The sequence below is a fragment of the Tripterygium wilfordii genome, chromosome 23, assembly GCF_013401445.1.
Source record: "Tripterygium wilfordii isolate XIE 37 chromosome 23, ASM1340144v1, whole genome shotgun sequence".
Taxonomy (NCBI): domain Eukaryota; kingdom Viridiplantae; phylum Streptophyta; class Magnoliopsida; order Celastrales; family Celastraceae; genus Tripterygium; species Tripterygium wilfordii.
The window spans coordinates 8897348-8912126 of NC_052254.1; the positions used below are offsets into that span (position 1 = coordinate 8897348).

The 14779-nt window shown below is 38.1% G+C and overlaps 1 protein-coding gene across 1 annotated transcript; it reads right to left on the reverse strand.

The window, feature by feature from the left end:
• Window positions 1-4434: 4434 nt before the first annotated feature.
• Window positions 4435-13358, reverse strand: LOC119992759 (probable serine/threonine-protein kinase PBL17). Its single transcript, XM_038839551.1, has 4 exons — window positions 12943-13358; window positions 11891-12213; window positions 4942-5081; window positions 4435-4459 (listed from the first exon to the last, which is right to left on the reverse strand). Exons 1-4 carry the CDS (start codon window positions 13064-13066, stop codon window positions 4435-4437), a joined length of 612 nt encoding a protein of 203 aa, XP_038695479.1. The 5' UTR covers window positions 13067-13358.
• Between the last annotated feature and the right edge of the window lie 1421 nt (window positions 13359-14779).

Genomic DNA, 14779 nt, shown 5'->3' on the forward strand with positions numbered 1-14779 from the left:
ATATTTTGTTCCTTTCAGCTTTTTCAAAACCATGTTTACTTTGGGTCTGAGTTGGCACTCCTTCGAGTTGATTTGGAAACCTTGAAGAAAGTGGCGGCAAATGCTACTCAAAGGGCTGAAACCGTAGTCGACGAGATGTAGGGATTTAAGGTAGCCGTTGCGGATGCTAAGGCGGGCGAGTGTGAGGCAAGGATGAGTGAATTTGTGGATTTAGAGAAGTTGGGAGCGGTCGTGCACCAGTGACAAGATATGAATGCCATTGTTTCGACTTTGCAAAAAGCGTGTGAGGCAGCCATGGAGATGCAAGATAAATGGTGGGGCAACTTCAAGTTTTGGGACGAGAATGAAACGAAACTCTTAATAATGTTCGGAAGGCACGATTTGAGTTTAGTGTCCTTAATGAGAATTTGCCAAGGAAGACTAAAAGGAGGAGAGGAAAGAAGTCCAAGATGAAGAAGAAACTCGATGTCGTTGAGGCTGCCCATGCGGAGGATGGGGCTAATTTTGATGTGCGGGTGAAAATTATATAAGGTGTGACGGTAGACTGATGAAGACCAAGGAAGGCTGTTAAAAAATGCTTATAATCGAGCTCAGAGATTGAAGTTGAAGTTGTAAAGCGAAGGATCTGGCCACGTACGTGAGGACATACAAGCCATGCAAATGGGTACGCAAAATGATTTTGAAGGTGGCTAAAACTGGTATTGTCGACCAATATGCAATTAGAGTTAGAATTAATTACTTAGTTGTCTAGTTCTATTAATATTTGGTATTACTAGTTTGATTTGAATTTGGTTTCCTTCATGCAATCAGTTAACGTAAGTCTGGTTTGAATAGGAGTAGGAGTTTTTTGCTTGGCTATATAAGTCATGTAAGACAATTACATTCGGTATCAATTAATCAAAACTCGAGATTCGTCTCAAAAAACTTCTCTTGTTCTTTCACATAAGTAGAGCAAGATCTATCACAGACCCATGGCTTGAGTAGTGGGGTCAATTGACCCCACTGACAATTTTTTTCTTCATATAGATATGTATAAAATTTTATTTTGATCCCACTAAAATTTTCATTTTGACCCCACTAATACTAATATTTCATGTATTCAGATATTTTATTTTACTAAAAATAAATGGGTTTAATCTCTTGTAAATTGTTACTTGTTAGTAGGCCCATAAGGCCATAACTTATTACTTATCAATAAATGGGCTAATGTATTTTAAAGGCTCAAAATTAATAACTTATTCTTTGGGCTAGTGTTGTGTTTGTGAAAGGTGAAGATTGAAGTCTGAATGGGCTAGTGTTGTAAGCCCAAGAGCACTTGAGCTGCTGAGAACTACCACAGCGAAGAACGTCTATGAAGTCTAGAGCGCTGCAGGCATGCCGGAGGTGGATATTTTTGTAAATCAATTTGCAATTATTACTCATCTCTGTCCTATAATATTTTGATTTTTAATATTGTTTTCCATATTTTTGACTAAATAATTGAAAAAAAATTTTGGGGGCAACAACCCTAACAATTTTTCCTATGTAAATTCAACTCCATACACTCAAGGGTTGGGTCCCACCCCCGCATATATGGGATATGGACAATGTCTTTTAGTTATTAGTTATGGGCTACTTGTTATTAGTTATACAAAGTCTCTTATGAATTCATGTTTATTTTTTTCCTCGGTATTAGAGGGCCAAAGTCTCTAGTTAATTTTTTTTTGGTTGTATCGTGGTATTAGGGGGGCAGCCATGCTCACAAGAAAGTCTATGGATAAACTCAGGCTAAAATATTATATATATATATGTGCTTAGACTATAGCAGTTTTCTCAATTATGTCTTTAAACTATTTTTTTCTTCATTCTATCCTCAAACTATTGTTTTCCATAGGGCTGTTATTGGTACGGTTACCGTTACCAAACACGGAATACCGTTACCATACCGATCATTTCGGTAACTTAAAAAATGCTACCATTACCGTTACCAGAAGTGTCGGTATACCGACTGTCGGTATACCAATAGTCGGTAACGGTAAGACGGTAATTGGTAAATTTACCAATGAATATAACCTGTTTTAGGGAAAAATGTGTCAATTCTGAAAACAATAAAAACTGTTTACCCATTCTACCAAATCCATATCCACTTAATTCCACATAGACAAATAACGGACTGCAATAACAATGAAATAAAGCCTACAGTGTACAATTGTTCACAACACAAGTGTAAACTGTAGTATACAAAGGAATCAAATGCAGAATTTTATCCCAAAAATAATAATAGTTAATTAGTCTACACAGTAAATCAATAATACAAGCTCCTCCAAACTGTTAGATTCAAGCATATCCATTAATCCATATGTTATTTAACGCCAACAAGTATGCTCAGGGTATAAGGTAGAACAAGAAATTGATTGACCATGTTTACTATATATACAACTGCAAGTTCACAACGAAACAATGTAAGTAAATTGATTGACCATGTCTACTGTATCCTCTTACAAAAATTTCCCGATTTCACTATTGAAGGCAAGTTCAGAAATCATAACTCAAAAGCCTATGTTGTTCACTTGTTCTTCCCAAAACCCTAAATCAAAAATTAAGCAAAGATAAATTGACTTACCAGTTACCAATTTGGAGGCAGTGAGGCATGACGAGATGAGAGATCAGAGAGAAAGACTAGGCAGAGATGATAGACTCGTGTACTGGAGGTAGGAGATAGGTAGAAATCGTGAGCGTCTCGTCTGAAAAGTTGTAGGCGTGTAGCACTGAGCGAGGCAGAGATGAGAGCCGATAAGGACTAGGGAGAGTCGGAGAGATCAGATATAGCCAAAGGTAATGTGCGAACGTGCAGTGCAGAGATGAGAGGTAGAGGCCGCGTTCCTGATCGAAAGTCGAACCTCGAAAGTCAGAAAGGTAAGGACGTAAGGTGAACGACGAGAGGCAGAGGACAGAGGTCGTAGGTATTAGGGTTGTGTAAGTGGTAAACTGGTAAATATGAAGAATAAGTTAATCAGAATAAGATTAAGTTATAACCCTAAAATCAATTAATCAATGGTTTAGATTATAGGAGATGAATAATCTAATGGTCATAATTAAATAAAACTAATAATATTAATATATATTTAATATATGTCGGTAATCGGGAAATTTACCGATTTTGAACTTTGTTTACCGTTACCGTTACCAATTGTAGCGGTAAATTTACCATACCGAAGTATTGGTAACGGTATACCAGTTTTCTGTGATTTTCGGTAACCAATATGTCGGTAACGGTATACCAATGGATAATTTACCATACCAGTAACAGCCCTAGTTTTCCACATGGTTTCTATCCTGAGTCAGCATTCCGGTGTTGACTCCGGAGAAAATGCTGACGTGGCATCCATGTGATTATAAAATTAAAAAAAAAACTCGTCGGAGTTCAGATGACACGTCAGCATTTTCGTCGGAGTCAACACCGGAAAGTTGACTGAGGAGAGAAACCATGTGGAAAATAATAGTTTAAGGATAGAATGAAGAAAAAAAATAGTTTAAGGACATAATAGAGAAAAATGTGATAGTCTAAGGACATATTTAATATTTTAGCCGATAAACTCATACAAAAATTGCTTAGGAAGTCTGAGAAACAGGACAGGAGTATGAAATTATTAACAATACATTAAAAGGCAAATCAAAAAGAGAAAGGCAGGAGGAAGAGTAGCTTACTCCATATGCTAGTCCAGTATAAAAAGAAAAAATCACCTTGGCCCCAACAATATTTGGAGTGGGAAAAGAAAGAAAGAACGTGAGTCTATTAAGTATAGAAGGCTAGGGTTTGAGGAGTCGACCCCGCGGCTCTGTCGCTGCTTTAGAACCGCTGTCTGGTTTCTGTTCAGGTTGATAGTTACCCAGAAACCCATTATATTGACCAACCAAAAATTAGACAACCTATCCTACCATTACTTGAACAAAAAGTGTTTGGCTTGATAATAATAAAAGAAAATCCAAACTCCACTTAGCAAGGGAGAAGAAATAGTTATTACAAAACTATTTGGATTACATTTTCAGCTTCCCATCCATTACTGGAACCAAAAAAAAAAAAGTGCTTACCTTCCGCTAGAATGCTTTGGATCTTTGTAGAGGGTCACCGGGTCCTCCATTCTGAGGCACTGCATCTTCCTCCTTTGACTGCAAAGTCTCGAGTATTTCAACCACCTGGCTCATGAGAGGTCTCCCTTTTGGGTTTTGGCTAAGACACTGGTATGCCAAATTTGCCGCCTTCACTGCAGTTTTGGAAGTGTACTGCCCTTCCATTCTAGGGTCTTACTTGGTTGTGGAAAAGCAGCAATTATATGAGATTGAATAATCTATTTGGTGTCGTTCAATTGTGTAGTCTAAATCTACTTACCATTTATGCCAAGTAAGATGAGGATAATTATAACTTGCACAAGTTGTGTAACCTTAGTGGCCCTATCACACTCCGACCATAAAATTCAAACTACACAGAAATAATTGAGGACCTCATTTCCAACTATTAACACTCTAAAGAAGCATCAACGACATTGCAACCAAAAGGATCTCAGAAACGGCAGAAAGCTAAACCACCTGGAAGTTTGATAATATAACTAATTATGAATACATGACCAAGAAAGTGTTGGTCAGTAAACAACATGCACTGCAATTTAACAGCTGATCTTGGTAAAAATCAAAATGAGTGATGAATGATGGCGAAGTGCCAAATCTACCATAACTTTGTTTCTCCAGTAAAAAAGAAATTAAAGAAAACCCAAGCCCTATTAGTGCCATATTTCAATATTTTTTGCCTTTGAAATGATTACTTCCATAAAAGAAAGCAATTTCCTTCTGATGAATGAAAAAAAATAACTTATCCTAAAATTGCATGATAACAAGATGCTTTATTTACTGAAGCATTTGATGTATTTTGCAAAGAACACCGAACAAGTTATATATATCATGCACTTACTGCAGAAAAGGTGTTTTTCTAGGTTTCCAGCAGCCATATATTCATAGACCAACAGCCTGTGGTCATCATCACAGCAGTACCCAATGAGCTTCACAAGATTTGGATGACTAAGCTGCCCTAAATAGTTTACCTCTGCCTGCAAAACAAACAAGAAGCATAAATACAAGGAAATGAATCTCCTCTTCAAATGAAAGTCCATCACAGAAAAAAGTGCTACTTCTGGCAAATCGCAAAAGGCTGATGCTAAATTATGGTATAAGGGCCACACAAACTTCACTTTTTGATAACAATTTACCAGTTCTAATTGGTTAGATGATTCAATGCTCTTGTAAAAAAATATATGCATAAGCAATAAGTACCATTAAAGAACATCTTTTACTCCATTTCACTAATATGCGGTTTATCATATCAAACTAAATAAATTTTCTTGGCCGCTGTGCATTGAGAGGATAAAGAGGATAACTACACATGAGGTAGAGCCAAAATTGGTGTAAGGGCTCAAACGTATTGAGAAAATTTTATACTAAACTATTGCTCTCGGGTAAAAGCAGCTTTCATAATTCCATAGACTATCTTCATACACGAAAATGCATTAACTTGGTATCATAGCAAATCTAAGTATTTGTTCTCCAAAGTCTATCTAAAAATGCTAGGATCTCAGCAACTCCTAAAATTAGTGGGAAACGAAATCACTCGGACATTAAGCTTAACACTCAGGTGAAGTCTGGCATTCCCGTTGTCTGGGGTGCCACTCTTTGGTGGCTGAAAGCTCTGAGGTTTCTCCATGGTTGGGTATTCCTGGAAACTAAGTTCCTGATATATATAGAGAATACTACCTCAAAGCCCAAGTCAACACAGCCCAAGTCAGATAGAGAAGACACTAAGCCCAACTCATGCAAGAAGTACAAGCCCACTAAGTCCATGTCCAACGGATAGTTTTAGAATAACCTTAACTTGTCTGATCTTTCAAGAGTCAACTCATGCAAAAAGTATAAGGCCACTAAGTCTATGTTGGCCACTCATGAAAAAGGTACAAGGCCACTAAGTCCATGTTGGCCACTAAATCCTTGTTCAACGGATAGATTTAGAATACTGTAGTTTGTCCTTATCTCCGATCTTTAAAATATTACTCTATCAGAGTTGTGCAGTTGAACGTTAAAAATTGTACAGATGAACGTTGATACTCTGTGTATATAATCCTTGTAAAGATCTCTGCTTTATATGAAAAATAAAATAAGTACTAACTCCTTTTTTTATGGTATCAGAGCCGAGTTCCTCTCCTAATCCTTCACCAACATCCTCCATGGCTTCTGGTTCAAAAACCTCTCGTGGAGATGATAATGCTCTAATGGCAGCCAACGGCAAAATCATCATTGCTATCAATGCCAATACTCAACTGGGGAAACTCAAGCCCTCAAACTTCACTACTTGGAGACTCCAATTGCTCTCTGTTTTACGGGGTTATAGGCTCACTGGATTTGTGGATGGAAGCTATACTTGTCCACCCCAATCAGAAATTGAAGAATTTGATTACTGGGATAGGCAAGACAGCCTACTTCTCAATGCTATTGTCTCTTCACTTCATGAATCGGTAACTCCTCTCTTGGGAGATGTTTCTACAAGGGCAACTGCTTGGAATAGGCTGCACCAACTGTATGCCAATAACTCAAGATCCAGAACAATTCAATTGAAACAGCAACTTCATAATCTGCAACGTGGAACTAAAACTATTGAAGAATACTTGCAGCATGTTCGTCAAATCGCTGATGAACTTGCTTTAGTCAAGCACACAGTGGATGAAGATGACCTGGTTCTCTACATACTAGATGGACTGGGTCCTGACTACAAAGGTATAGTTGAAGCTCTGCGAGGTAGAGAAAACCCAATTTCGTTCGAAGATCTTCGAGAACGCCTTGTAAGTCAAGAAGCCTATTTGAAGAAACTGGAACTCAACCAATCTGTCAATGTCGCCATAGCCAACTTTACTCAAAAGCAACCTGGTAACAACTACAGATCTCAAAACTCTGGACACTCTGACAGCACTCTAACAACAGGAACTTGTATCTTCGACAACAAAACAATAGTCACACTGGAGGCAATAGATTTCAACACTACAATGGAGGGGGAAGCTCACAGCAAAACAATGGTGGATATCATCCCAGAAACCGTGTTTTGTGTCAAATTTGCCAAAAACTTGGCCACTCTGCTAGAGTTTGCCGCAAACTCAAATCATTTGTATCAGAATATGCCCCTAGTGCAAACTATGCAACAAGCTCAACTGGTTCCAACCCACACAACGTGAAGCCTTGGATTGTAGACTCCGGTGCAAGTCATCACATGACATCAGAACTGGGCAATCTGTCAATTCACTCAGAGTATGATGGAACCGATGAAGTTCGCATAGGGGATGGCTCAGGTTTGGCTATAACTCACCAAGGGACCTGCCAACTACACACACAAAATCACAACTTCACCTTAGCACACACACTATGTGTTCCTACTCTAAAAAGGAATCTTGTATCAGTACACCAGTTTACTCGTACCAATCATGCATCTATTGAGTTTTATCCTGACTATTTTATTGTGAAGTGTCTGAATTCAGGAACCCTGTTGGCTCGGGGCAGCTGTAGAAATGGGATCTATCAGTTCAACTCTGTTCAACCTATCACTGCTCACTTTGCTCAAAAGTCTAGCATGGATGTATGGCACCATAGGCTCGGACATCCTACACTCAACACTCTTCAGTCCTTGTTAAAATCAGCTTCCTTACCTCATGAAAAATCTGCAAAATCACTCGATTGTAATTCTTGCAATATTAATAAAAGTCACAAACTTCCCTTCCATGTTTCAACTCTTACTTCTTCTGCACCCTTACAAATACTTTTCTCTGATGTGTGGGGTCCTGCCTCTGATCAGTCCATTTTTGGTCACAAATACTACCTTTTAATTGTTGATCACTATACTAGATACTCTTGGATCTATCCCATGTTTCAAAAGTCTGACACCATGAGCATATTTCTCCAATTTAAAAGTCTTGTTGAAAATCGATTCAACACAAAAATTCAAACCCTGTATACTGACAATGGAGGTGAATTTGTCAAATTAAAAACTGCTCTCGCCAATTTTGGCATTTCCTGGATGCAGTCCCCACCATACACCCCACAACATGTTGGTCTCGTTGAAAGAAAACACAGACATGTAGTTGAAACTGGCAAAACTCTTCTCTCTCACGCCAAACTCCCTTCCTCTTTTTGGTCTCTTGCCTTTGAAACTGCCACTTATTTGATCAATCGTCAACCTCTAACTCCTTTAAACCATCACTCTTCATATCAACTTCTTTTTCAACAACACCCTAACTATCACAAGTTAAAAACCTTTGGCTGTTTATGTTACCCTTGGCTCAGACCGTATACCACTAGTAAATTAGAACCTAGATCCACTCCCTGTATCTTTGTGGGATACTGCACTTCTCAAAGTTCTTTTAAATGTTATGACCCTCAGGCAAAGAAGCTATATTTGTCCAGACATGTCATTTTTAAAGAACACCTCATTCCAGGCCTACTCACTATCTCCTCTCCTACCACTACATCTTCTGTACTTCTATTTAATGATCCTATCCCCAATCCCAATCTTCTTTCCCGCCTCTCCATAGCCACCTCTCCCTCTATTTATCCATCTCCCACTTCACCTACCATAACATCCTCCAATCTGCCATCGCCAGACCTGCCTTCTCCCATTGACTCTACACCTTCGCTAGAAACTACTGCTCCTAACTCCTCAGTTCCTCCCTCTCCAGCACCAGTCCCTCATCCTCCACGCACTCATTCCATGACCACGCGATCCTTAAACAACATTTATAAACCTAAAACCTTGCATCACACAACTATTCATCCCATTTCTCCCTCTCTTGAACCTCAAACAGTTCGAGCAGCTCTTCAATGTCCCCAATGGACAGCTGCAATGCAAGAAGAATTAAAGGCCTTGCAACAACATCGCACATGGACTCTTATCCCTCCTGAGCCTCAACATCGTCCCATAGGTTCTAAATGGATTTTTCGTATCAAAAGAAATTCTGATGGGTCTATCCAACGTTACAAAGCCAGACTAGTCGCTCAGGGTTACCTTCAACGACCTGGCATCGACTACTCCCAGACCTTCAGTCCAGTGGTGAAACCAACCACAATTCGTCTTATACTCTCCATAGCTACATTTCAAAATTGGCCTCTGAAACAACTAGACATCAACAATGCTTTTCTCAATGGAACTCTTACTGAAACTGTGGTCATGAAACAACCTCCAGGATTTCTTGACAAACAATATCCCAAACATTTGTGACTCCTTCGCAAATCCATATATGGCCACAAACAGGCACCTAGGGCCTGGTTTACTGCTCTTCGAGATGCTCTTCATCAATTAGGCTTTGTTACCTCCAAAGCTGATTGTTCTCTTTTTATTTATACTTCTTCTTCTGCTATTCTTTATCTTCTTGTCTATGTAGATGACATAATTCTGACTGGCTCTAACAATGCTCTTCTTCACAGGACAGTAGCTGCTCTTGCCAACAAATTCTCTCTCAAGGATCTTGGGGATCTCTCATACTTTCTTGGAATTGAAGTTCTTCGCACTCCTAATGGGTTGTTTCTCTGCCAACAGAAATACATCCGGGATATTCTATCGCGTAGTCACATGCTAGACTCCAAGCCAGTAGAGACTCCTCTTCCATCTAGTCTGCAACTGTCTGCTCTTTCGGGCACCTCTCTATCCGATGCTTCTCTCTTCAGACAGATTATTGGTAGTCTCCAATATCTTGCTCTCACTCGGCCCGACATAAGCTTTGCAGTCAATCGTCTCGCTCAATTCTTAATTAGACCTACCACTTCTCACTGGCACACACTCAAGCGTTTGTTGCGCTATCTCAAAGGCACTCTCAGTCATGGGATCTTTCTGCCTTCAACTGGTTCATTGTGTCTTCAAGCTTTCTCAAACTCCGATTGGGCCGGCAATCCTGATGATCGCTCATCGGTATCATCGTACATCATTTTCCTGGGAAACAGTCCAATCTCTTGGCGGTCGCGCAAACAACGGGCAATTGCGCGTTCCTCCACAGAAGTAGAATATCGCTCTTTAGCCTCTACCGCTTCCGAAGTTATATGGATTTCTAATCTGTTACGGGAACTCCGCATTCGATTCATTGTACCTCCTGTTCTTCGCTGCGACAACTTAGGTGCCGTCCATCTGAGTTTGAATCCAGTTATGCACTCTCGTATGAAGCACATAGCCATTGATCTTCACTTTCTTCGCGATCTAGTCAACACCAAAGCTATTGTTGTGCGCTACATCGACACTCACTCTCAATTAGCAGACATCCTAACCAAATCTCTTCCTCGTCACCGTTTCACTCATCTCATGTCCAAGATCGGGCTTCTTGACGGAACCTCGATCTTGCGGGGGCGTATAGAGAATACTACCTCAAAGCCCAAGTCAACACAGCCCAAGTCAACACAGCCCAAGTCAGATAGAGAAGACACTAAGCCCAACTCATGCAAGAAGTACAAGCCCACTAAGTCCATGTCCAACGGATAGTTTTAGAATAACCTTAACTTGTCTGATCTTTCAAGAGTCAACTCATGCAAAAAGTATAAGGCCACTAAGTCTATGTTGGCCACTCATGAAAAAGGTACAAGGCCACTAAGTCCATGTTGGCCACTAAATCCTTGTTCAACGGATAGATTTAGAATACTGTAGTTTGTCCTTATCTCCGATCTTTAAAATATTACTCTATCAGAGTTGTGCAGTTGAACGTTAAAAATTGTACAGATGAACGTTGATACTCTGTGTATATAATCTTTGTAAAGATCTCTGCTTTATATGAAAAATAAAATAAGTACTAACTCCTTTTTTTAATATACAGTTTGGAACTGTTAAATCTTAAGCAGTCAAATTTTCGAGAGTATTCAAGACTGTTAATTAAAATCAACAGTCACTCATTTGTTTTCACATCAAAGAATCAATCAAGAACCAGATAGCTAGATATCAATAACAAATTACATTATGTGATTTCTTGAATTTTACTATTTTAGACTTCCTCATTATGAAAAGGAAAAATAAATGAATACTTTATGACCAGACAGAAAGAAAGAGAAGCACGCACGTCTTGGTAACAATTGGTACTAGTAACAAAAATCCATGGGTTGAAGTTGTGTTCATCATCTCACTTTCTCGATGTTACAAAAAATTGAGAAAACACAAAATATAACAGCAGCTAAAGAATAGAAGAAAACCGTACAGATTTCGAAAGTAAACCAAAACCAAATCAGATGAGTCCATAATCAACTCATTGGCCCTCAGGCTATGGACCCAAAAAGTCCACGCTAATAAGATGGAAATTGGTTTCAACACATTGAAGTTTGAACTAGCACATCACAATTCTATGCAGAAATCTATGTAGATAGGCTTTATGCTTGCACTTCTGCAAAAGTAAGACCACCATAAAAACTACCATTCTAACAAAAGGTAGGTACCTATATACGAAAAAGAAGAGGACCTAGTTCTTTTCTTTCATCTGGTTTAAACCTTTATTTCCTCGCTATTTTCAGTAAGGAATGAGAAGCTTCATTGAACAACAGAATGGACTCATTAGAAGGAGTGCTAACTAAATTTGCTGTGTTTCCTCACAGCAACAAGTCGACATACCTTTCTCATGAAGCATCAATAAAGCAATGACCCTCTATTTCTAATTCATTTCAATGATTTCATTAATGGATTTTTTTCCTATTATTTTTTTCATTCAAATAAGCGAGCATCCAATAACCATCTCAAATTCTTGAATACTTGAGAAGGAGACCATCTATTTCAAGTAATTTTTCTTCCACTTTTCAAGGGAAAAACTTATAAAAAAAGAATGAATTTAATGATATTATGATGTAAAAAGCAAGAGGAATGTACCAGCCATTCTCTGTCACCTTGAAATCCTGCAGGATCAAGCACCTTGACTGCAACCTTTATCGTCTTGTAGCCAGGCCTCACGGTCTCATTAATAATACCCTTATAAACAAATCCAAACCCACCCTCACAAAGAATATAGTCTGGCCGGAAACGCTTTGTGGCTAACATCATCTCCTCATATGTAAAGTTATCAACATTACTATACCCAGGGTTTTGGCGGAGATCTGTGACATTCTTGGGAACCAATGGAGTTCTGATTGGACTTTTTTCCTGAAAGGACTCCGGTTTAGTTGGCTTACCCAGAATTTGGTGAGATTTATGTCCTGCTTCACCAGAATTTTTCGCAAGGAATGTTGTTAAGCTAATGCTGTTTTCCACATCTTTATAACAGAGAAAGGACAATAATGAAAATGAAAGGCCATGGAAACTCTACTCCCTTTACACATTAATGCAAACTCTATACAAACCAAAATAAGATTTGCTAAATTTTCAATTAATCGGGATTCATTCAATTTCAATTATGTCAAAGCCATTGCACAAGGTTCTCACTATAGCAAGGACTAGGGAGCTATAGATTCATCAAGTCTTATCTAGTTGCACAGAAAGAATGGTTTCACGGTTAAAAAATTTAAGCGTGAGTTAGAATAACAATTTACACTGCACCAAGGTTCACCATCTATAAGTCTAATCAGTTTCTCTAAGACCTGATTTTAAATTTTCTTAAAATTCACAGGAATGGATGTGAATATCAGGATTAACCATGGAATGATATTGTGCATTTAAAGCAGTTCATCCCAAAGTGAATCAGCAACCTTACATCCAAATGATTTCTCTTATAATACCAATAACTCAATGATATGCAAAATTGCTAAGATTGTAAGATTTCCTACCACAAAAACTGCACAAATCCAATATAATGACGAAATGCATTTCAGATATAACAAGGATGTACAAATTTGGAAAGCTAAACCAACACAAAAGTGGAAAAATTGACCATAACCCAACACAATTTTTTTCCCCATTTTAAAGAAAACGTGTAACAAAGTAGGTACCTGATAATCGTTGCTTCCCTTGTTGTTGCTGCTTCTGACGTAGTTTTTGTTGCAGATGCTCTTCTTCTTCCATACTAAAACAAATCCCCATGAATCCAAACCTATAAATGCAACTTTTGACCATCCGAGTTCGTCTTCTAATACCTCAAATGGGTCGCCGGAAATTGTAGGACTTGAAGAAAAAAAATATTAAAATCCTGTATGAACCCCCAAAGTAGAAATATAGAAGAAAGACGACCCGAAAATTCTTCCCATAATAAATAATGGAGTAATTGTAAGAAAAGGACATAGAGGATAAAAGCGTGTTAGAGAGACAGAGACTTTTGGGAGGTTTGTGTTTGTAGTTTGCTATTCATGTACGAATAATTGGCGCCAAAACGCACCTAATCCCTGGTTGGTGGTTGCTTCTCTCCTATAACCACCATTAATATTGTCTTAGCGTAAATCTTAGGGGTTTGGACTGCTCCACTCTAGCTTTAATGAAGTGTCGTGTGATAACTAATGAGTCGGATTTAAGTTATTTAACTGAATAAATATTGATCTCTCACTAACTTAAACACTTTTAAGTCATTTTATTATTTTCATTTTGAGTATTTTTTTTTTCAACGAAAAACTCATTCAAAACATTCTCACATTGGATCTCATCCTATATGGTAAACTCAGAACACGTGAGTCCCCCGTGTTACATGCACAAAGCAATTATAATATCTTTGATCCATGAGCAGGGGAGGACCATACGAGGGTCTAGGGGTAATGCCTCCAAAAAATTTTTTTGGATTATTTATAATTATGTTTTCAAAAGGATAAAACAACACTAAAACTAAAAAACTTATAGAAAAGTGATAAATAATAATTTAATGTTCATTTACAAATATCTTAGACAATTTTTCATATTTTGAAATCGTTTCATGATAATTTCATTTGGAATAGCATCAAAAATATTTTTCTCAATGTACACAACTAAATTATCATTTAACCACTAGTCGCCCATTCGAGCCCGAGACTGATTCTTGACAATTTTCATGGCATAAACTGCTTTTTCTACTATAGCAGTTGTAACTGATAGAATCAATGTCAAACTCGGAAGTTGGGGGACTAGCAACGTCTAAGTTGGGAGGTGTGATTGGACCTCTAAACTGAGCTAGTGTTTCAGTAATGTATTTATGTTGGTTTTATATTAATTTTGATCTTACAAGTGTTTCCCTTTGGTTTTGTAAGAAATGGATCTAAATTGAACATTTTCGAGACTTTTTGCAGTGCTGTGAAGTGCTGTCTCCGGACGGAGTGATCGGATGAAACCCAAAACACCCCCAGACGCTCCAAAAACAAGGAAAATAGGAGAGATGTCTAGACAGCTTCAATACAAAGCTAGGCAGGAGCTAGACATGTGCAAATCTATCAAGACAGCCATCACAACTATGCACTTTCGAGAATATAATTTTCAAGGGCTTTTTGGGCATTCAACATTGTAACCTATGGGAATCAACTTTGTAAGATTAGAGATGTAATATCCTGACCAGATTTTTACACTATTTATAGTATTTTGACTCGTTGATCGAGGTGGAGTGAACCTCGGTGATCATGAACCGGGATTTGGGGAGAATAAAAATTAAATTCAGGGAAAATATGAAAATATTTTTAATAAATAGAAGATTTCAAAAGAAAATTTTTGGCCCAAGAATCACTCAAATCGGATTTATTACGAATTTTTAAAGTTAGTTGGATTTTTACATTTTGTGAGTGGCATTTTCGTAAATACTTCGGGGACTACAATGAAGTTTTGGGTTAAATATTTAAATACCTAAACTTTTCAAAAAGGCCCTGTTCTATACACAAC

Coding starts and splice junctions, on each gene's coding strand:
- LOC119992759 (XM_038839551.1), bottom strand. CDS start 13,066: ATGGTCAAAAGTTGCATTTATAGGTTTGGATTCATGGGGATTTGTTTT. Junction 12,214..12,942: donor AGGGAAGCAACGATTATCAG/GTACCTACTTTG, acceptor CTGGTGAAGCAG/GACATAAATCTCACCAAATT. Junction 5,082..11,890: donor AAGGTGACAGAGAATGGCTG/GTACATTCCTCT, acceptor TTTGTTTTGCAG/GCAGAGGTAAACTATTTAGG.